The sequence below is a fragment of the Pseudorca crassidens genome, chromosome 11 (assembly GCF_039906515.1).
Source record: "Pseudorca crassidens isolate mPseCra1 chromosome 11, mPseCra1.hap1, whole genome shotgun sequence".
Lineage (NCBI taxonomy): Eukaryota > Metazoa > Chordata > Mammalia > Artiodactyla > Delphinidae > Pseudorca > Pseudorca crassidens.
Genome location: NC_090306.1, coordinates 92,430,497 through 92,453,754, shown reverse-complemented (window position 1 = coordinate 92,453,754; position 23,258 = coordinate 92,430,497). Strand labels below are relative to the sequence as shown.

Here is a 23,258-nt window from a genome sequence, read left to right as displayed (position 1 = left end):
AAGAGGACAGTTGTTATTCTATGAGCCAAGAAAGTCAGTGGAGGTCTCGAGACAGAGCCCCATTTTCCAAATACCCCTTATCTCAGTAACTGGGAACACATAAGCCCCGTGTTCTTATTCACGTGGCATTTGCACACAGGTTCTGATATCTTGGCACTTTGGCCAAGAAATCAGAATTATTTTTAGGAGCCCTGTGGGTTCCGAGTACTTGAGAAGCCGGCGTATGGGCTAAACTCCTTCCACAGCCTTGTCCTTGTACTGAGTCTTGTTTCTGTCTTTGAAATGCTTTTTCCTGCGCCCTTGATAGGTGATAGTCTCTCGTTTCTCCTTTAATCACGTTGACTTTTGCTGTCTTCCCGGATGATGTTTAAGCTTCCTGGACAGTAATCAATTTTCATCCATTTCTCAGGCTCATTGCAGGCTGACTGCAAGTCTGTACACATACTCAGCCTTTACAGACATTTCAGATCCAATCAGATCACACTCCTGGGACCCCTGATGCCTGGTAGCTTCTGCAGCCCACCTGCCATGCAAGCTGGATGCCTCCTTCTCTACTTCCTCCCAAGCTGGAGGTTCAGCCCATGTATATGAGAAGTCCTAAATCACCCCAGCAGCCTTCGTATCCCCGGGATGGTGCCGTGCCTATGTTTGGGAGGGAAGAGTAGGTTTCACTTCTGATCCTGTAATCTTCTGAGAATCTCATGTTCATTGCTGTAAACAGTCAGTTGATGATTACAGACATGGGAGAAATAAGAGAGAGAGAGATTCCTCATGTCTCTACCTCTTTGGGTTTGAATCCTGACTCCCCCACTTTCTAGCTGTGTAACCTGGGGCAATTGGCTGAACTTTCCTTACCTGTAAGATGGGATAATGAGAATATACCTGTAGTATTAAGTAAAGTACAAATGAGCCATGACGAATGAACTGTCTAGAGCAGCGCTTGGCACATAGCAGACATCCAATATATGTTAGCTGCTAATATTAACAATAATAACGATTACTGTGCTGATGTGTCCCAGCAAGTGGAAAAAGTTATGATCGGTTTTCACAAGCGTCATAGACTCACATGTACTTACCAGCTTCTTGCAAAAACGTATTTTGGGCCCATTCCCAGTGTCACTTTGTCTCGTGTGTGTAAGCTTGTCAATGTATGTCATCTACACCACCAGCTTGCTGGCCCTGAGCCAGCGATGATGGGCGATTCTGTCCCTCAAGGGACCAGGAAATGACATTTCTCAGTAGTCAGACATGAGCTGATGAGAATTATCAGCAATACTCATCCTGAGTTGGAGTTTCAGAGGCAGGTGCGTTGTTTAGTGGGAGGAGTGGTGGCCTGGGAGACAGAGCTGGGCACCACTTCTCCCTCTGCTGTGAGTCTGGGCAAGTGACTTTCTCCCTCTGGACCTTGGTTTCTCTATACTTGAAGTAGCCCAGCCCAGAAACGATCACCAACAACTTCTCTTTACCATCTCTTTAAAAGCACGAGTCATACTTTTAATTGAAAATGGACAGTTACGTAACGTCTGCCTCTTCCCCTCAGTTGTAGGTTCCAGAAAGAGAATCTTGATCTTTTGTGTCCATCTCTGCGATCACAGCCCCTATCAGTGCCTGGCACAGAGTCGGTGCTCATTCTAGTATTGAATGAATGAATGATGTGGCAGAAAGAAAAAGATTTGGGAGTAAGACAGGCCTGGTTTTGTATTAGGATTGGCTACTTACTAGCTGAGAGACGCTCAGGATTATTGTCTATAAAATAGAGATGATAATAGAAACAACGTTACCAGGTTGTTTTGAGGATGGAATGTGAAACCACACATACACATACACACACACAACAACAGTAACAGCTCTGGCCTATGTCTAGCATATAATGGGTATTAGGTAAACAATAGATATTACTTACTTCTCTGGAGCCTAGCACAGGGGAATGGAGTATTCTCTGTTGTGATGATTAAAAACCTAGGTGGAAAGGTAAGTCTGAATATACATTAATAGACTTTGAGTGGGCTTACCTATTACAGGGCAGCTTGGTTCACAGGGTTTTTTAAAACCCCCTTGGCCTACCAGCGACCCACCATCTTCTCCCCCACCTTCCTTTAACCTTTGCCGCTTGTTATATAACCTCAGTATTTACCTTTAGATGATACACAAACCCAGATCCCTGGGCAGACACAGAACAGGATGAGACACGATGGGATAAGAGGTGACCTGGAGTGGGAGGGCGGGGAGTACCTGGAGACATGCATCCTCGTCCCAGCCCGGACCTGGTCCAAACTCACCACGTGATCTTGGGCAAGCCACCTCTCCTCTGCAGGCCTCCCTCTCCGCACCTGTAAAGTGCTCAACCATTGACATGGAACACGATAGCAGTCAGGAACCTGGGGGTTTAGGTTCAGAGCTGGGTTCGTGTCTCAGCTCTGCAGCTTACCAGCTGTGCAATACGGGCAGGTCAAGTACCATCTTTGTGAAATGTACAGTGGGATTCAAATGGGCTCGTTTGGAGCATTTAATGACACAGTGCCTCCAAAGTGCCTGGTAGATTCGTGAATGATAAGTGACAATTTGTTTGTCTGGGGACTCACAGGCCAGCCCTGATTTCCCCTTAGTTACAGTTGTTCCCTGTTGAAGAAGCCCAGGTTTCCTGAGTCAGACGCACATCCGTCAGCCTTCCTGCTGGCTTCAGCACTTGGCAAGGACCAGAATCTTTCACAGCAAAGACGTGATCCCCACTGGGTATGAGTGTCACCAGCTCACATGCAATTATTTTAATGCCTGGCCCGGGACCTTCTCCTGCCCGGGTTGGGTGTATTCTCAAGGGAGTCTTCCCTCTCCTTCCCTCTCACACCCTTCAGAGTGCACAGGAGGAGAATCGCACATTGTATACTCATCCTTCCCTGAAATGCAAACACGGCCAAGTGGCCTCGTTCCCAGGAGGGTCTGCTGTCCTCTCTGCCCTCTCCTGAGTGCGAGATGCCTGCTTCCCTCCTCACGGCTGCCGGGGACCTCCTGCTGGCGGGAGGGAAAGGAGGGCAGAGCACTCGTGGTGCAGGTTGGTCCCATCTTTGAGGGGGCAGGGAACCCACACACATGGAGCCGCTGTGACACGCAGGCACTGTGCCAGGCATTTGTGTAACCCTCTTATAACCACTTTGTGAAGTTGGGGTTACTGCTCCCCTCCTTGCACGTGAGGAAATTGGGGCCCCAGGAAATGCAACAAGATGCCCAAGGACACGCACAGCTAGTGAAGAGGATGGCTGGGATTCAGACCTAGGCTGCTTTGACAGCCCCGGTTCTTGCTCTCTTGTTACACCTTTGCTGATTAGGGGAGAGCCGTGATGTGGTTTGGACCAGATAGGTTTCCTGTTATTCGCTGTACCTTGAGAGAGGGGCTTGGTCTTACAAAGCAGTGTTTCCCCAGCTCAGATGGTCAGATAGGCTGTCCGTCCCGCCATGGGAGGAGAGGGTGAGGGCCGTGGGGGGCCAGTGGGGGAAGAGGAGAGCTCTGTTGTCTCTTCTGTAATGTGATGCAGCGTGAAAAAAGCAGTCTTTAGAACGTGGCTTCTCCCGTTCTCCACAGAGTAAAGAACTTTGGAATCAGATTTCTTCAGATTTATGTTTGAATCCCAGCTCCAACATTTACCAGCTTTGTGGCCCTGAGCAAGATACATCTCCATGGTTTCTTCATCCTTTTTATTTTAATTTTTTGATTTTTTTAAATTTATGTGTGTACGTATTTATTTATTTATTTTTGGCCACGCCCTGTGGCATGTGGGATCTTTGTTCCCTGACCGGGGATCGAACCCGCACCTCCTGCATTGGAAGCACATAGTCTTAACCACTGGACCGCCAGGGAGAGTCCTCAGTTTCTTCATCTTTAAATTTGCATTCCTTGTTAGGGTCATTGTGAGGATTAAAGGAAGACAGTGGATGTGAAACACTGTGGAGCAACATAGGGTTCCCCTCAGAAATGACTCCCCAGCCCCGGGGGTGAGCCATGCCCCCAGGCTTCACAGCTGACTCGTAACTAGTGTCCCCGGTCCCGCTTTGGGCCCTCTCACCCTGCCACTCGCATCTTCTCCATTACAATCAGAGTAATCTTCCCAAAACCCAGAGTTAGTCATTCCCTGCCCCCCTTAAAAATCTCCAGGGATGCAGTCTGAGTTCAGAACATGGTCCCACAGGGCCAGGATCTCCCGTCACCTCTGCAGCCACATCTGCCCCCCTCCCCCCCACCCAGGCCCTGTCTCCCCTGGAAACTCCTGCTGGGCCTTCGAGCCCCAGCACAGGTACCTCCTTCTGAGAGATGCTTCTCGGAGCATTCTGGAGCTGCCATGTCTTCTTGATCCTCCCTCCACGATTGCCGCCTGTTACCCGTTTGGGGACATGGCTCCCCAGCAGACTGTGAGCTAGCCAGGGGCAGGCACTGCCCGCAGGGGCCTCTGACCGTCTCCCAACTCCATATACAGTAGGCACTTTATAGTTGGAGCCAGCATGTACTGAGCGCATGTCCTTACCACTTACGTGCTTTACTTGTATTACCGAGTTGCTTTTTCACGGCAGCTCTGGGAGACAGGGCATCCATCAGTCCTGGCTGGAGGCAAAAACCATACCAATTATTTGAACAGAGAATTTAATCTTTAAAAATGATAACTAGACGTAAAGTGTTCACTTGGTAACTGTAAAAGCGAAAATAGAAAATTGCAGGAAACAGTTCCCACCCCTGGAGCTGAAGGAACAGAGGGAAAAGGTAGGAGTTATTACAGCTCCAGGCCAGAAGCCACACTCTGGGGTCAGCAGGTAGCTCCAGAGGGAACAGTACCAGATGGGGACAAAGGACCATGACGCTGCATCGGAGCTTTGAAAAACACTGCAAAGTGTGCTTAGCTGCTGCTGAAGGAGAGAAGCGCCGCCACTGGCATGGAGAAAGGGGCGGGGACAGGAACACAGGAAGGGGCAAGTTCCTTCTTCCCCTCCAGACCTTGTCTCCCTCTCACTGCCCCCGTTGGCGGTGCTGAACAGGCAGACACAGCAGAAGCAGGGCTGGCAGAGTCCTGGCTTCAGCATCACAAAGCCAAGAGATGGAGCCACGAGATGAAAGCTCAGAGACTGGCCTTGGCAGGAGCTGTTACTATTCCATTTCACAGATGAGGAGACTGAGGCACAGAGAGATTAAGTAATCTGCCTCAGATTAAATCACTACCTAGAGCAGAACCAGGATTTGACCCCAGGCAGTCTGGCCTCAGCACCCTAGCTCTTAACCCCTGGACCGCAAATGTTGAATGAATGAATGCATTTGAATGAATGAATGAATGAATGGGCAGGCCCCCAGGTAGTACTCAGACCAGTGCCCAGCCATGCCTCCCACAAGCACAGGTCGTCCCGGCCTGACTGCCTCCTTGTCACCTGCCAGGTCATTCACTGGAACTCCCCCAAGAAGCTGCGGGTGAAGAACAAGCACGTGGAGTTTTTCCGCAACCTCTACCTGACCTTCCTGGAGTACGACGGGAATCTTCTGCGACGGGAGCTGTTCGGCTGCCCCAGCGAGGCTGACGTCAACAGTGAAAACGTGAGTGGTCCCAGGGCTCGGCCGCGCAGGCAGCAGTGGCCTCTCTGCAGGTCTGCCAAGGGCCTCCGGCGCCAGCCCCCATGCCAGGCTCGCGGCAGGCCCAGGAGGAGCCAGGCACCATCCCCACCTCGGGGCCGTGGCCAGGGGGACAGGCACATCAGCAGATCACTTCTGTGCTCGTCCCTGTGGATGCAGAAGGGGGTACGCTCGCCCAGACTAGGTGAAGTCAGAAGGGAACTGCCAAGCAGAGGAATCAGAGTGAGCAAAAACACCAGTGAAACAACAGACAAAGGGTCTCTCCACAGCCGGAAACTCTGAGGTCTTTGTGGACGTGACACCCACCTGGGAGACCCAGGAATCAGGGTCAGTGACTGGGGTGGCACAAAAGATTTCCACAAATGGTCACAGGCATAGCTGACATCTACTATATTGTCCAGTTTCTTCACTGTTTATAATTTTTTTCGTACGTTGTATCTCATTTGATGCTCATAGAAACCCTCTTTTTTTCCCCAGTTAGAGTTGAAGACATTTAGGCACAGAGAGGTTAAGCAGGTTGCTCGTGGTCACACAGCATGTAGGAACAAAACTGAGACTGATTTGAAGTTCTGAGGAGCAGGATGTGGGGCAGCAGCTCACTGTAGTGGAAAAGGTAGGGCATGTGGGGTCAGGCTGACCTGGGTTTGGCTTCAGTCCCTTCCGATTTCCACCTGTGTGACCTCAGGCAAGTTACTCAACCTCTCTGTGCTTCAGTTTCCTCAGCTGTCAAATAGAGGTAAGAAAAAACGGTTATAGGGCCGTTCTGAGACTAAGTGAGAAACTGCATGTAACGCACCTAGCTCAGCATCTGCCATGTTAGTTGCTTGATAAATATTTGCTCCCTGCCCTTTCCTTGACCCTTAGTATTAGACACAGAAGTAATTGGTCCATTCAGTCAGCAAACATTTACTGAAGGCCTTCTTATTCTGAGCACTGAGGATTCATAGGTAAATAAAGGCAGTGGTCCCTGCTCTCATGGTATGGACGCTCTAGTGGGGGAGACACAATTAATACCTAGACGAACTATCAGGAAAAATTACCAGCCAGTGGCAGGTGCTACATAGTGACATATGAAGTCAGGGAGGACTTCTTTGAGGAGGTGACATTTCATCTGAGACCCAAATTCAAGAAAGAGACAGCCTTGGAAGAGCAAGGGATCAGGGAAATACAAATCAAAGCCACAATGAGATATCTTCCTATGCTTGTTAGGGTGACTCCTATCAAAAAAAAGCTAATAAGAGTTGGCAAGGATGTGGAGAAATTGGAACCTTGTACGCTGTTGGTGGAATGTAAAATGGTACAGCTGCTATGGAAAACAGTATGGAGGGGCCTCAAAAAATTAACAGTAGAACTGTCGTGTGATCCAGTGATTCCACTTCTGGGTATTCTGGGTCCTAAAGAATTGAAATCAGGATCACAAAGCAATATCTGCGTTTCCATGTTCACTGCAGCAGTATTCTTAATAGCCAAGCTATGGAAACAGCCTAAGTGTCCATCGACAGGTGAATGGGTATAGATAATGCAGTAAATATATATATATATATATGTAGTAAATATACATAGTAAATATATATGTGTGTGTGTGTGTGTGTGTGTGTGTGTGTGAATATTATTCCACCTTAAAAAAGAAGGAAATCGTACCATTTGTGACAAGATTGATGGACCTGGAAGACATTGTACTACGTGAAATAAGTCAGTCACAGAAGGACAAATACAGGCATGAGTCCAAATATACGAGGCATCGAAAATAGTCCCACGTATAGATGCTGACAACAGAATGGTGGCTACCAGGGGATGGAGAGAGGGCATTATGGGAAGCTGTGTTCAGTGGTTATAAAGGTACAGTTATAAGTAAGTTCCAGAGATCCACTCTACAGCCTAGTGCCTATAGTTCACGGGGTATTGTGCACTTAAAATTTATTTAAGAGTGTAGATCTCATGTTAAGTGTTCTTACCACACACACACAAAGAAAAAAACCAAGACACTTTTGGAGGCAATGGTTATGTTTATTACCTTGAATGTGGTGATAGTAACCTGAGTATATACATATATCCAAACTCATGTTTTCATTATGTGTCATTTTTTGTGTGCCAACTGTACCGGGTGGAGGAAGTTGCTGGTGCAAAGGTCCTGAGGTAGGGCAGGTTTGATGTGAGGAACTGAAGGATGGCCTGTGTGCCCGGGACTGCTGGGGAAGGAGGAGAACAGGAGATGCAGAGCAGCAGGTAGCCAGGAGGCAGGCTGGAAGGAGGCTGGAAGTGGGTTAAAGAGTCAGAATTTTGTTTTGTTACTATTCTTTTTTGTATTCTTATCTTGGATGTCAGGAGAATTCCTTTAGGCTCCGATGGCAGGGGAGGGCGCGTGTGGAAGCTCTTGCGGGCTTACACTCACCTGGCCCTGTATCAGGATGACTGGTCACACGGCCACCCCTGCTCTCTGTCACTTGGCCCCCAGGTCACAGTGGCGCTGCCTCTAGCTCCAGCCCTTCTCCGTGTCACCCTCCATACCTTCCTCAGCGTCTACCCTTCTTTACCACTGGCAAGAGAGGAAGGAAAACCATTAAGCACTTGACCTCTGTCTCAGATTCTGGGAAGCCCTTAGGGGTCTCGACAAACACTGTCTTCTGGGTTTTCCTTCCGTTCTCTTTACTCACATCAGTATTTGTTGTCATCATCAATATTTGAGTGCCCATTCTGCACTCTTTCCCCAAACATTAAATATAGACTCTTCTCCTGCTCCTTTTTTTTTTCCTCCACGGAAGAGACTCAAATAAAAAGCCTTGCAGATTGACACCATCAGTTAATCTCCGTATGGGTGATTCCCGTGGTGCACTGCTCAATGCCTTACAAAGTGGAGCTCCCTTTAAAAATGCCTCACCGGCTCCTCCTACACCAGCTTCCCCTGGTGGATCATCAGAGGGGAGAAGTCTTTGGTTGTCCCTCTCGGAATCTGTGACTGCATTTACTTGTTTAACACGCACGTGTGAGAGCCGGCCACCAGCCAGGCGCTACGCAGGGCACTGTGGTTGAAATCGGAGACTGGCCCATATGCCCTATAGAAGGTGCTTGCCATGGACCAGTGTCAGGGGTGGCAAGAGAACAGTCTGCCCGGGTGCAGGGAGGGCCATGAAGGAGAGAGCAGCCTTCTTTGAGGCTCACCTCAGCTGTCCCCCCAAACACTCCCCTTGATGCTGAGCCCACATCCACTACCTTTCTGCTCCTCCTGCACCCCAGGCTCCCCCCACCCTCCTTGGGAAGGCCTTTGTACTTGCTTCCCAAGTCCTGGGACACCCTGACCACCCCCCAGCCTCGGGTAACCCTTAATGTCACTCTCTGTGATGTCCCATATTTTCTTTTCCTCAGTGCATACCTACTATCCACAGTTATTTGATTCATGTCATTTTTTTCCTAGTTTTTTCCCCAGATATAAGAGACTCTGCCTGTACCATTCACCTCTGGGGTGCCCTCCCCTAGAATGGAAGCAGGCACATAACAAGCACTTAATAAATGTTTATGGAATGAACTGAACAAATAAGAGGGAAGAATGAAGGACCAGACACAAAGGAAGAGCAAATGAAGAAGTAGAGAGTTCGGAGAGAACGTGCTGGTAGTTTCTGTACTGGAGCAGAGGCATGTCAGGAGAGGGGCAGAGAATGAAGCCGACCGAAGGGCCTGGGCTGTGCTTAGGAGTTTAGACTTAATCCTGTCAGTAGTGAGGAGTCACCAAAGGGCTTTAATCGTGGTCACATTAACATTTGAGAAAAATCACTCCATGTAGAGAATAGAACCGAAGGGGTGAGACTGGAGGCAGGGAGACCACTTAGAGGCCATTGCCGCATCCCAGGCCAAAAGATGGTGATGGGGCTCTGACTGGGGGCGGCGGCCGCGGGGATGGAGAGGACAGATGGGTTGTTTTGTGGGCGCTGAGAACAGGGGCGCAAGCGCAGCTGGCAACCATAAACGGAGACGGCAGGTCCCTGTGCTCTGCTTCAGTCAGATGCCTCTGGCCGGGCAGGCCCGCAGCGGCAGGGGCTGGAGCAGGCAGAGAGTCTGTAACATCGCAGCCAGGAATCGCGTCTCCGTGGGGAGTTCTACCCCTGATCCTTTGCAGCATGCTGAGTGTTATCTGCAAACAGAGCCAGCGGGAAAGGGTAAGACCTCGTATCTGGCCCAAAGCGGAAGGCTCCCAGCTTTGGGGAGGAAGTCGTTGGAACTATGACAAGCGCAGTTAGAGGTCGTCTCAAAGACGGCAAGTCAGGGACCTCTCCATTGGACTGCAGATCCCAGATGGGAAAGGGATCTGGTGGCAGGGTCTAAGTCTCAAGACGCGTTCATCCATTCAGCAGATAAGTCATTGAAATGGTCACCAGCCGCAGGGCTAGAGATCCTAGCGGGGGAGCGAGTGCAGATCGAAGCCTGACTCTCACAGTGCTTGTCTAGTGAGGGATGCAGGCAGGCACGGGGCTGTCATCCAGTGTGATAAGTGCCGGGACAGTGTGATGCTTTGAGAGCACACAAGAAGGGGAGAGCTGGTAGGTCAGGGAAGACTTCCTGGAGAAGGTGAAATTCGAAGGATGAATAAGGAGGAGTGAGAAGATACGGAGAGCGGCGGGAGCGGCACAGGCAGTGGAGACCAGAGGTGAACACGAGCATGGCATACTCGGCTTCCAGTGAAGCCAACGTGAGCATGTGGAGGGCTGCACACGTGCATTTTTGTATTATTATGTCTTCACGGAGGTGATGATGATGATAAGGGTGTGAGCTCTCTGGTCATCCCAGATCGCTCATTTAATGGACATAGGACCTCAGAGAGATCACGTGGATGCTCTGAGCCTTGGGTTCACCATCTGATAAGTAACTGGGGACAGGGATGCCTTTGTCATAGTGTCTCATGGATAATGTATGTTAAATCACCAAAAATAGGACACCCAGAACACAATGTTCATTGAGAAGGGGGTTTATCACAAACCACAGTGCCCAACCTGTCTGATCATAGTCTGTCGTTCCACAAATGGGTTCTGGGATTTTAAGATTCTTTTTCTAGGAAGGCCTGGCAGAGAGATGAACCTACAGAGTCACTTAGAAATCTGTGTATGAAGCATGGAGAAGGGGCTGTCACATTTGCTCTGGATCAGACAATCCCAGGTAGATGTCTCCTCCAGCAGGAGACTCTGGGTGGGAGGAAGAGGCCATTTGGTTGGTCTTGGTGCCAGAAAGAGAGGGAGAGAGAAAAGAAAAAGGAAAAGAGGGAGGGAAGGAGCATGAATTCAGGAGGTTGGGGGAATTCAACCCTTTAGGAAGCAGAAAACCCCATTTCCCAGCCTTTGTCTGGGGTGCTTGCTCCAGAGCAAGATGGTTTTGTTTGGAAGAGCTCGGGCTTCAGCTGCGGCGTAGAATGACAGTAGCTGATGGGACATTGCCACTGCTGTCCCACAGTTTGTCTGGCCATCTCTCCCTGGAACCAATAAGTTAGTCTGTGTAATGCAAGAAGCATTCACTTGGCATTAGTTACTATACTTTGAGTGAAGTCGCAGTGGAAGCTAGAATTCTGTACATTAGCATTTCTCTCCCCTTTCCTCAGCAACCCAGCTGCTCAAGCGTAGCCCAGAAACTCTGGGACGCCACAGAACACGGCTGGATAATCGTGGGTATTCTCTACCCCCTAATCCGTGCAAAAATCCTTCTACAGTGTCTCTAACAGGCTTACATCTGGTTTCCGCTGGAATCTTCCCAAAGACAGGGAGCTCACCACCTCCAGCAGCTTAGTTCACTGTTAGAAACCTCCAGATGCTAACCCCCTCTTCCTCGTGTTGAGTTGAAAATCCCCCCTTCTGGAAAGAATCCATGAATCTGAGTCCTGTGCAGGAAAAAATAAGGACACCCTCTGTGGTCCCCAACAGCTGGGCAGATAGTGTAACTCCGTACAGCGTGTTATCCAGAAACATGTAACTCTCCCCAAGCACTGTATCTATAGAAGCCTGCTTTATCATCAAGAGTGCGTTGCTCCACCTCAGGGCGTGTTCCAGATAAGAGAAACTCACCTTTCTAAATGCAAAACCATTAACATATATGTTATTATAGATGTTTTCCAATTTGGATGGGAATCTTACTCAAGTACATGCCCTTCCTTAGTAACCAAAGTATACCAAACTCAATGTACAATTTTCAGTGACTAAGGTTGCACTGAGTAGGCTGAGGGGGCGGGAATTGGCCAGAGGAGGGAAGATGCTGTTTATCCTGGCAGGAAATGGCCTCAGACTGTTTGCTGCTTATCCTGCAGATGCCTTTCTGACAGCTGTCACTTTCACTTCATCAGCTTCAGAACAACCCTTTCTGGGCTCAACCCCCTGTTCATCCTTCCCGTGGCAGCCAAAAAAAGGAAAACCAGTGGTATTGAAGTCAGGAAGTCCAGTGGTAAAAGAATTATCCACTGTCATGTTAGAAGTTAAATTATGAAACATAGCAAACACCTAAAAAGTGGAAAAAAAGCAAAAAGACTGGATACCAATGAGTTTTCACATTTATATGTAATTATAAGTCAATAGACAAGTGTCTGCAGACTTGGAGTTCCCTTATCCGATGCCCACAGCAGACATCACTTGTTGATGACCCCAGTTGTCCATCTGGGCTCAGCCCCAACCCCAGTATCCTCACCAAGACAGTACTCCAGAGAACCAGTAACAATCCCCAAGCAATAACACGGGAGATGCGGGCATCCGTGCACTAGGCCTTCATCATTCTGTTCTCTCCTGCATGAGGAGAGCTCTCTGTGCTGCTCCAGGACCTTTCTCTGCTTCTTCTAGCCTTTGACAATTGGAGATTTCCTGCAGGGAAAGCAAAAGGGAAATGCAACTTTAATCTTCACCACAGTCAAGGGAAGGAGACGTTACGAGTCACTTTTCACAGATTAAGGAAACCAAAGCTCAGAAGAGATGAGTTACGTGCTCAAAATCAAGCAACTCCTACATGATGGGGCCATGATTGGAAACAGGGTCGCCCTAGCTTTGAAGTCATAGACTGACCGAGGCCATGCTCCTCAAGTGGATGTAGATCCCTATTTAAAATTAACATAAGAGGAACTACAAGTCGTTCAGCGATTCTCCTAGCTGCTTTTACTTAATATCACTGTTCTTACGAACAGTATTCTTTTACGAACCCTGCAAGGTAGTTATTATTATCTTTATTTTTTAGAGGAGAAAACGGAGGCTCAGCAATGTGAAATCAGAGGACAGGTTGGTGGCAGCTCTGGAACTGGTATCAGGCTTGCTGAGTAGTCTTTTTATAACTGCTGAAAACACTCCATGATCTGAAGTTGTAATACTTAACCCCAATCCCAGCACCCCCATCTCCCAGAGCTCGTGCCTTTATTTTTCTCCATAGCACTTATCACCCATCGATGTATTATATTCTGGACTTATTTATTTTGTTGGTTCTGTCTCTCCAACTAGAATGTAAGCTCTGGGACTGCAGGGATGTCTGTCTGTTTCATTCATCAGTTTATCTTTATGCCTATGAAAGATTGCCTGGTATGTGCTCGATAAATTTTGTAGAACCAATGAACATATTACAAGTCTTTGTCTTGAAGTATTTGTGGTACTCTGGAAAGAGCCCTGTATTTAAAATCAGAAAACCAGGCCCCAGGACTAGATCTATGCCTTCAAGTATAACTCTTGCCTTTCCTGAGCCTCAGTTTTCCCACCTGTAAAATGGTCAGTAAACAAACCCAGCCCAGGCTGGTATGTGCGTTGAAGGGCTTAAGGTATGCGAAGGGCTACAGGCCACAGGCGGTCTCCTTACGAGTATTGGCCAGAAAGCTCATCCTGGATGCCTTCCCATCCAGCTGCTCTCAGCCCCCTGCCTCACCTCTGAAATGAGGGCTTCCACATTCAACCCCCTCATGCTACAAGGGTGATGGGCCACCTGTGGGGTCACATCCCCTGATGCTAAATAAGCTCACTAAGAAGAAAAGACAACGGCCTCACAGTGGCTCCGTGAGATGTTAAAAATAAGACACATGTAAACAGAAGCTACCAGGGAACAGATGGCTCTGTGGAAACAGCTGTATCCCAGAGAAACCCCAGAGAAACCCCAGAATGCGTTATTGTTTCACGTGCGAGCCGCATGTCACCAGCCCTTCACTCACACAGTGGGCAGCAGAGCCCAGGCTGGATGGCGTTCCAGAGCCCTACAACAGGCTGCCCGAGGCCAGCCTCCAGTGACTTTCCATGGCGTGTTAAGTTCCAGAGCCTGAAGCGTCACAGTGTTTGCCTGGGTGGCCAGGAGAGGGGATAAAGGTGGGAGTCATGGTCCAGATACTCAGAGGGTGTGTCTGGGCCACAGGAATACATCCTTCCTTCGCACACCTAGGCTCTGGTTGGCACCTATCCAAACCCGCCAGGTGCTCGACTCTCCTGTGCCTTTGTCAGTCACAGCCCCCGCCCTCTTCTCCTTTTGGCTGAATCTTCCTCCCCTAACTGGCTCCTTGTGCGGTAGGTAAGAGGACAGCTCTGGAGCGAGACTGCCTTGCGTAAGATGTTAGGAACACTCCCTTTGGGATTTCAGGCCACTCAACTCTCTGTGCCTCAGTTTTCTCACCTGTAAATGCGAATCAGGTAGGACTATTCCTACCTGGTAGGCTTGATGAGGATTAAGTAAGGTAAGGCAGGTCAGGAGCTTAGGTCAGTGTAGCACCTAGCACATCCCCCTGACCTTGAGTTTTGTTTTTTGTTTTGCGTTACGCGGGCCTCTCACTGTTGTGGCCTCTCGCGCTGCGGAGCACAGGCTCCGGACGCGCAGGCTCAGCGGCCATGGCTCACGGGCGCAGCCGCTCCGCGGCATGTGGGATCTTCCCGGACCGGGGCACGAACCCGTGTCCCCTGCATCGGCAGGCGGACTCTCAACCACTGCGCCACCAGGGAAGCCCCAACCTTGAGTTTTGTTTGCATTATGAATACACAGTTTTACAATTGCTGACTTCTTTGTTTTCCCCACCCAGACTGTATAAACAATTTAAGTGCAGAAATGGGTTCATTCCCCATTCCTAGCACAGGGCTTGGCATAGAATGAGGGACTGTTAATTGTGTTCAATGTACGCATTAATACTGATAGCCGGGAGGGAGCAGACCATGCCTTTTTCTTATTTTCTCAGAGCCTCAGTCAGTGCTCAGCAGACCCTCTCTGAACCGTCACTGAATGGTCCTAAGGTCCATGCTTCTCCCCTCCCACGAAAGAATGAAAGTGGCCCATGGTTTGGTTTCCTTGGAAAACAGTGGTTTGGGTTCCTGGAATTTTGTTGATTAATATGCACAGCAGGCAACCAGCGAGCTAGTAATTTTTCTCTTCCTGTCCACGTGGTTTAATAAAACTTAACCACTTCATGGAAACCCCAGGGAAGAGCCCTGAGTTAGGTTCCAGGAGACGTGACTTAGAGCCCCAGCTTTTCTGTGCACATCCCTGGTGCTCCAGTTTCCTCATCCATCAACTGGGGGCAAGTGGGCGGCCCTGCCAGTCTCATGTAGACACTGGGAGGAACGGATGAAGAAATGGATATCCAGGCCACTGAAAGTGAAAGCTGAAAGTGTAAAGCAACCCTCCTGAGTGTTATCTTATCCATCAGATGTTTCTGCCTGTTGTCCTAAAGCATCCAAAGGACAGGTGTCAAAAGAAGAAAGGGTGGCCTCAGAGACTCCTGACTTGGTCCGTTGTGCTGTCATCATCACTTAGTGGCTGGAAGAGGTCAAGTAGGTGTGTTAGTTAAGGTAACACAAGCAGCCATAAAATGGACTCGGCAGACTGGAAGTTTATGACTCGCACGAAGTTCAAGCAGGTGTTCCTGATTGGCAGGCAGCTCTTCTCCAGGTTCGGGGCCCAGACTCCTTCCATCTTGTGCCTCTGCCCTCCACAGAGCATCCTCTACTGGGGGCTCTCGCTCTGGCTGACACAGAGAAGACTGTGCGTGAGACAGTCTTAAAAGTGGTACCTGTAGTGGCCAGAATCTGCCCACATTCCACTGACGCGGACTTGGCTACATGGTTCCCCTGCACCGCAGGAAGGTTGGAAACTCAGCCCGAGAGCAGAAGATCTCTGCCACCGAGGGAAGCACGTGATTCAGTCCTCTGCAGTCACAGAACCGTCTGGCATTAGACTAGAAAGATCCCCAGAGACTGCTGAACACGGCATCCTAGTGACTTGATTATGTACAAGAACTTGGAGGAAAGACACCTGGATGTGAATCTCGGCTACTCTGTTCATTCACTGTGTGACCTTGAACAAGTGGCTAAGGCTTTCTTTATAGACCTGGACTGCTGGTGGTCTCTAAGCCACGGTGACCATGAGTGTTAATGAGAAAGTGCCCACAGGGCTCTCAGCCCTTACCTGGCCTAGTGAGGACGTGATCCTTGAAGCCAGAACTCTTTGTCTTGCTGTTGGGAGAAATGACTTGCTCAAGGTCACGTGGAAAATGAGGGTCAGAGGAATCAGGCCTCAGTGTCCACTTATCCCTATAATCTCTCCATGTCGTTTTTCCTGACTTCGAGCAGAGAAGTCCATCAGGCCGGAGCCCAGGGACACACTTCCCACCCATCTGAGTCCTCAGGCAGGACCAGCCATCATCTCTGGCAGCTCAGAGGTCAATCTAGGCCACTGCCCTTCAGGATGGGAAGAAATAAATGCCAACTGCTTAAAGGTCATTTGCCCTTAAGTCCAGATCTCCCTGTGCCTCAGCTGGCTGCCCAAGGAAGCAACTGAGCAAATGCATTTTATCTCAGGAGGAATCTGTATTCTGTTTCTGTGACTTGCTTGTCAGGGGCCCCTGCTCCCCACGTGGCTGGAGTGGGCAGTGGCGGTAGCATTCAGACCCTGTTAACCCAAGTCACCCCAGCCCTGCCTTCCAGCTCAGCATCTCCCTGGAGAGATTACCTGGGTGAAAAAGAGGCAGGTTTCAAGCTGCTCTAGTCTCCTCCTTGGGATAACATCAGCCACGCAGTCAGCAATGATGAGCAGTCCTAGATTAGAATTTGAAAAGGTACATAATGCCATCATAATAACATCGCTGAGGTGTGTGTAGAACTCTACAGTTTACAAAGCACTTGTACATGCATTAGCTCATTTGAGAAAATTGCAGGGAATTACTTAAGTACAGAAAAGTATAAAGAAGCCAATAAAATTCATCTGTGAATCCACCACTCAGAGAAAAGCTTTGTTAACATTGTAACGTGTTCCCTTTGGTCTGTTTCTGTGTGGGGTTGGTTGGTTTGTCTCTTTGCTGTATTGGAATCTTACCGCATGTGCATTTTTATGGCCTGCTTTGTTCACACAGCGTTGTGTCTTCCACCAGCTCATTTGATCCTCACATCCATCCGCCAGGAGAAAAGTGATTGTGTTGTGAGATGTCCCTGGTGTGAGGTCCAAAGACTGGATTCACAATCCAGACTGCTGCTCTCTAGCTGTAACTGGAAGATTATGGACACCTTCTGAGCCTCAGTTTCCTCTCTCATAAAACGGAGCTCTGTGCTGAAGGATTAAATTAGTAAAGCAATGCACCTGATTTAGCACTACACCTGGCACACAGTAGGTGCTCAGTCCATATTAGAGCAGAGGTGCAGAGCACCAGGTTGATAATCAATATAATATTAAAGCTCAAGGAAGACATCTATTTGGTCCAGAGTCCAAGAGACTCTGACGTTTTATGTCTGACCTCATACCTGCTGTGCTTTCCACAGTACCCAGTGCGGTTGGTAAATGGCAGTGTTACCTAGGTCCTATCCGTTGAGCACTGTGGTGGCCACAGGTGACCTGGGGATGTGGCTGCCATTGAACCACGTTGGTACCATGAAGTTCATAGATGGAGGCGCCTTATCCCCCGGGACTGCTGGTAGACCCTCCCAGCTAGGGCAGCCATACTTTGGTAGCTCTAGGAGCATTTTCATTGGTCACTGTTCCCTTTCTTAACATGCTGTGGCTCTGAATGTATCCAACAGAGTCTTGCTGGGCACTCAAGATGCACTAGGTGTTCTGGGTTCAGGGGATTCAGAGATGGATGGGATACAGTTCCTGCCTTTAGGAGCCCATGCTATGGACGCTTTCCAGAAAATGGCTCTTGGAGCTATTTACCTTGGAATGTCATTTTCCCCAACTCAAGGGTACTGCCAGTGTAAGGCTAAGGGGGAAGAGAGAACCCCGTAACACATGCATTTCTCATGTTCTGGTCACTAATTTCCTTCCTCATGTGATGAGGATGAACTTTTTCGAAACCTCATCAAAGAAAGACCCTTTGCTCCACACGCAGGTGTCTGGCCGTGCTCACACACAGACATGCATACACATCCTCACAGGCTCCCTCTCTCTCTTCACTGGACTGGAAGCCATGCACTCTTATCAGCATATTAAAAATACAACACAAAACAAATACCCACCAAACAGCCCTGATTTTGCAAAGAACTTGACAGACATTTATTCTCTAAGGGGCAGTAATTACTTGTTTTCTTCAGCAGGGTGGGTGAGAAAGGGAAGGTGGGTGTTGGTTGGTTCCGTTTCCTCCTGGCAGACAACACTGCAACTTCCAGGCATATTTGAGTTCAAGGAGAAAGACATTGGGACTCTCTCTGACACTCATGAAACAGAAGGTGACCCAGCTTCATCCAGCCCCCCTTCCCCTGCCCTCCAGACCCTTGCCATGCCATCTCCTTCAGGTGACGTTTCAGCACACGTCCACCTAGGTGTCTCCGGGAGCCCAGGAATCTCCCTTTCCTAATTGTGATCACAACCACGATAATAGATGACATTGTTGAGTCCCTCCAAACACTGTGCTCTTCATATGCAGCATCTCCTGGAATCCTCCTGCCATCCCCTGAGGTAGCTACTGTTATTATCTCCATTTTACAGGTGAGGAAATTGAGGCTCAGAAGGGTTAAATGATTCACGCACTCTCCCCAGATTTCACGGACAGGATTGGGATCGAAGCAGTAACCTCAGCCCCTGTCCTGTGTCTGTTTCTTGACCTGAGGCTAAACAAGTATCTTTTCTGGAGAGGCAGCTTGGTGGTCCAGGGACAGAGACCCAAGTTCGACCTCCCTGGGTGATCTCAAGATCTCCAAACAGTTTCCTCCACTGTCAAGTGAGGGTTTGACACATGCCTCACTGGATGGCTCTAAGGACAAGAAGTCAAGCACACCTAGCACCTTGCACGGAGCCCAGCACATGCTTGTTTGCTGGACACAACCTTTTCAGCCGTCACAGACCCTCAAACTGCAAATATAGGAGCCAATGATGGGCGTAAGAATGACAAGCTTCTATGCATAACGTTAGAGAATACAAAAGGGCAATGACACGGACAGACCTTAACTTCAGTGACCGCAGCCTTCTTGTGTGCAGCAGGTATTTCTCATGCACACAGCACACGCGTATTGAGCACCTGTCCTGCGGTGGGCACGGTGCTGGGGACAATGGTGAAGTGTCACAGTCTCGCCAGGGAAGTTGCTCTTAAACAATTTCAGTTCCAACTAGCAAGTGCTTTGGTGGAATTACAGGTTCAGTGCTCTTAGAGCACAGAGAAGAAACGGAGTAGCCCTACCTGGCAGGGCCCATAAAGGTTTCACAGAGAAGGTACCATTTAAGCTGAATCTTGAAGGTCAATAGAAAGTCCGCAGGTGGGGAAGAGTGGGTGAGGTGAGGGAGGGTGTGGCAGAGAGGGAAGATGGGCCAAGTCACGGAGGCGTGGGAGGGAATGCAGGTTTGGGGAGCAGAGGGAAGACTGTTGGTGTAAGGCAGAGTATGTGGGGATTGATGGGTCAGAGGGAGAGTATACAATTGTCAGTGAGGATCTGGGTTTAGTCCTGCAGGCCAGAAGGCGTCACCTGGCTCCTAGGATCTTAGGTGGAATGAGAGTTCCAGCTCCTAGCCTTATATCAAGTAGTTACCCTGCTGGCATAGAGGGAATCTTCAAATAGGCAAGGACATTGAATTGGACTTGAAAAGCTGAAGGGTATCCCTGATCTCATCCTTCTTAAAGGTTAAAAATGTCAAAGGTAGCTGAAAACGTCTCATAGATCACTTTGATCACAGCCAGTTCCCCGAGTGGCCTTTGGGAACATATGGGTGCATTTGGAGTTGTACACAGCCGTCTGGAGAATCCTGCGAACATTTATTGGGCTGGGGCCCTGGAAACCAACCGCCCCGTGGTATGTGGGACAGACTCACCCAGTGAAAAGGTACCCCACACAAAATGCCAACAACACCGCCTGTTATCTAGTGGTCCAAACCCCTAAAACCTCAGTGGCGTGCAGTGAGAAGTGTTTATGGATGCAGCTCTACTGACCTCGGCCAGCCTTGCTCACGTGATAGGCAACTGGGGAGACTCCACTCTGCTCCAGCTGTCTCTCTTCCCCCAGCAGGCTAGCCAGGCATTTTCCCAAGAAAGCATGCACTTCCTCTCGAGCCCTAGCCTCAGGATTGGGGCTTTCCCCTCCATTCTGTCTGCCAAAGCAAGTCACAGGTCCGGCCCAGATTCAAGGATTAAAGAAATCGGCTTTGCCTCTGTAGTGAGCAGCACCAAAGGTCGCATGACAAAGGGGAAGGATATGGGGGAGGGGGCAGTGAAGAAACTGGAGCATTTAATGCAGTCAGCTGTCAGCACACATCTTGAGAAATAATATCAGAGCTTAACCTGTCAAGGCAGTGGTCTTTTTTTTTTAATTTATTAAAAATATATATATTAAAGAAAAAAGTCTTTTTTCAGAAATACAGACACAAAAATTACAAGATCAGCATGGTCTTAATATAAAGCAAACTAAAATTTACCATGATTTTGAACTACTGGTAGAGAATAAAGAAGGAAAATCCATTTGACCTTAACAGTAAGATCATGGGAACTGGAGACAAAAGAATAATCATAGCGTATCACCTAGTTCAAAGCAGTGGTCTTAACTGATAGGTCATAAAGGAGTGAGTGAATATATTTTCTTGTTGGTTTAGAGATTTTATAGATCTTCTTTTTGGAAAAATGTTGTGTTGCATTCAGCTCTTAACTCTAGTCATGTGAAGTTTAATCTATATTCAACTATATGTCATCATGTGATGGACAAGGTTCATGTAACAGAAGAAATATTGGAAGCAACCATGTGACCTTTGGCAAATTATTTTCTTTAAATACGTTTTATTGAAATACAATTTGCCTATGATAAATCCACCCGTTCTGAGTGTACATGTATTTTCACAAATGTGTACACCCAGGTAACCATCACTCTGAGCATGACGTAAGACATTCCCATCACCTGAAAAAGTCCTCTCCTCCCTGTTCCCGGCCCATTCATTCTGCTACCGCACGTCCACTGATTGAATTTCCGTAACTGTCGAAGTTCTTTTACTTGTTCGTTGCAATTTTTCACCTATAAGGCAAGCACAGTCAGTCCCACCTGCCTGGGAGGGATATTGTATATCGGCAGATCTGGAAACCTGTATATCTGCACCTGCTTATGTGAAGCGCTAAGTTCCTAGTTCCCTGTTAGCAGGACAGCTCACTCTTTCGCTAGTTGGGTAGGAAGGAGAATAGGAGAGGTAAGTAAAGAACAATTACAAGCAGATTAATAAAGTAAAAGATGTCAGAGCCTTAGAAGAGAGGGAGAAGAAGAGTGGGTACTGAGACTGATTGAACTTGGATGAAATGAAAAGAAAAGATGTTTTGTTTCGTTTATGGGTTTGCGTTTTCTGTCCAATCACACACAGGTACTGCTCCGTTTGGTTCCCGTTACTCTGTTCACAGACGACAGTTCCCCCGTTATTTGCAATTGTTGTGCTGGGTCACGAAGGAAAACGTTTTTTGTTTTGTATAAGGACTTCGTGGTTGCTTATGCATTTGTCAGTGCCGCCACCACCGTCACTGTTGGCTCAGAGCGTCTCATTCCTCAGAGGGTGAGGCAGCTGCCCTTTATCATCACCTCTTTGAAATCAGATTAAATTGCAGAGGAAAATGAAAACAGGATCCTGTCCTTCTCGGATTGGCCCATCAGTAAGGTCCGATGGGTAACAAACTCAGGGGAGGACAGGGCACAACAGGCAGGCCCCTCGGGGATTTTCTTCACGTTTCCAAGCCCTCTTGCCTACCTTTCAGCTCCAGAAGCAGCTCTCTGAGCTGGATGAGGACGACTTGTGTTATGAGTTCCGGCGAGAGCGTTTCACCGTCCACCGAACCCACCTGTACTTCTTGCACTACGAGTATGAGCCCACTTCAGACAACACGGACGTCACCCTGGTTGCTCAGCTCTCCATGGACAGGTAAGCAGACGGGCCCTCACCCTCCACACAGTCCCCTTGCCGCTGCCCTTCACCCAGTCGAATGGAGAAGGGAGAGGTGGCCTCACAGGCTTAGAACATTGAAGCCTGATAAGATAGGGCTTATGTCTCATCCCCTCTCCAGCACTGAGAACCAAGGGCTCCTGTCTCCTGATGGTGCTGGTTGTTTGTGAGGGTGAAGAATTGATTCTAAAAAAATAGAGCTCTACTCACATTACCTCAAGGAAAGGGGGGGTGTATTATAGGGAATCACATGGACTGGACCCACAGCTGCTGCTGGAAAGCAGTTCTGTTTGTTTTCCTTATATACGTGTTGATGCAAGCATCATTCCTGGAGGCTTTATCAGGAAGTACTGACGTGATCCCTGCCCTCATGTGGCGTATGGTCTGTTGCACTGATTCTCAACCTTGACCGGGGACAAATTGAATCACCTGAGTAACTTTTAAAACAAATTCATGGTCAGGTTCCATTGCAAACCAGTTAAGTAAGAATCTTTGTGGGGTGGAGACCTTGACTTGTTTTGAGTTTGCCATGTGCAGCCAGCATTGAGAAAATGGGACTAGCGGTATAAAAACAGTAAATAATTAAGTCGAATGATTATAATTGTGGTAAGTGCTTTGAAGGATGAAACACATATTATCGATGTCAAGGGAGAGACCTTTTTTCGGTGGCATGGTCAGGAGAGGTCTTTCTAAGGAGAGGACATTTCTGCAGAGACTTGAGGATGAGAAAAGGAGTTAGGTAGGTGAGTTGCTGAGAAAAGTTTTCCAGGCAGACAAAAGAGCAAGTGCAAAGGCCCTGCAGTAGGAAGGGCCTTGTGTATTCAGACACCTGATAGAAGACCAGTGTGACTGAAGCATCACTTGAGAGGGGGCTTGAGGGGAAAGTTGCATGAGGTTAAGTTTATAAACATTAGAAACTCATGAAATATTTGGATTTTACTCTAAACGTGGTTGAGAACCTATTGTAGAAATTTCACAGAGTTTTATGCTGTAATTTATATTTTTGAAAACATCTCTCTGGCTGCCAGGAGGTGAATGGATTCAAAGCCTTTCAGGGCTCTGCAGTGTTTCTGTACCTGGCCGTCCTATGTGCCTTGCGCGCACCTCGACTAACCAGCTTCCTCTTTGATTTACTGATGTCCACAGTGGCTGCCCTTGCCCTAGTTCCCTTCATGTCATTCCCCCTCGACTCCCACAGTTAGGAAGGGAGTTTGATGGTCTCCTTCTGTCTTTGAGCCACTTTGGAGATGCCTGTCCAGCCTGTGGATGAGATTCCGTGGGGTCGTGTTAGGATTAAATGAGTTAACGCCTGTAAAGTGCTGAGGACAGGACGTGGCACACTTAGTAAGTGTTCAATAAATGTCAC

At 48.5% G+C, this 23,258-nt stretch overlaps 1 protein-coding gene across 1 annotated transcript in view; it reads left to right on the top strand.

Moving 5' to 3' along the window:
- The window catches only part of LARGE1 (LARGE xylosyl- and glucuronyltransferase 1), a 590,958-nt gene that overhangs the window by 523,346 nt on the left and 44,354 nt on the right, over positions 1-23,258 (top strand). The window contains exons 10-11 of the mRNA XM_067697877.1: positions 5,411-5,566; positions 21,708-21,871. Coding sequence (XP_067553978.1) covers positions 5,411-5,566; positions 21,708-21,871 — 320 coding nt within the window. The remainder of the gene's footprint in view (positions 1-5,410; positions 5,567-21,707; positions 21,872-23,258) is intronic.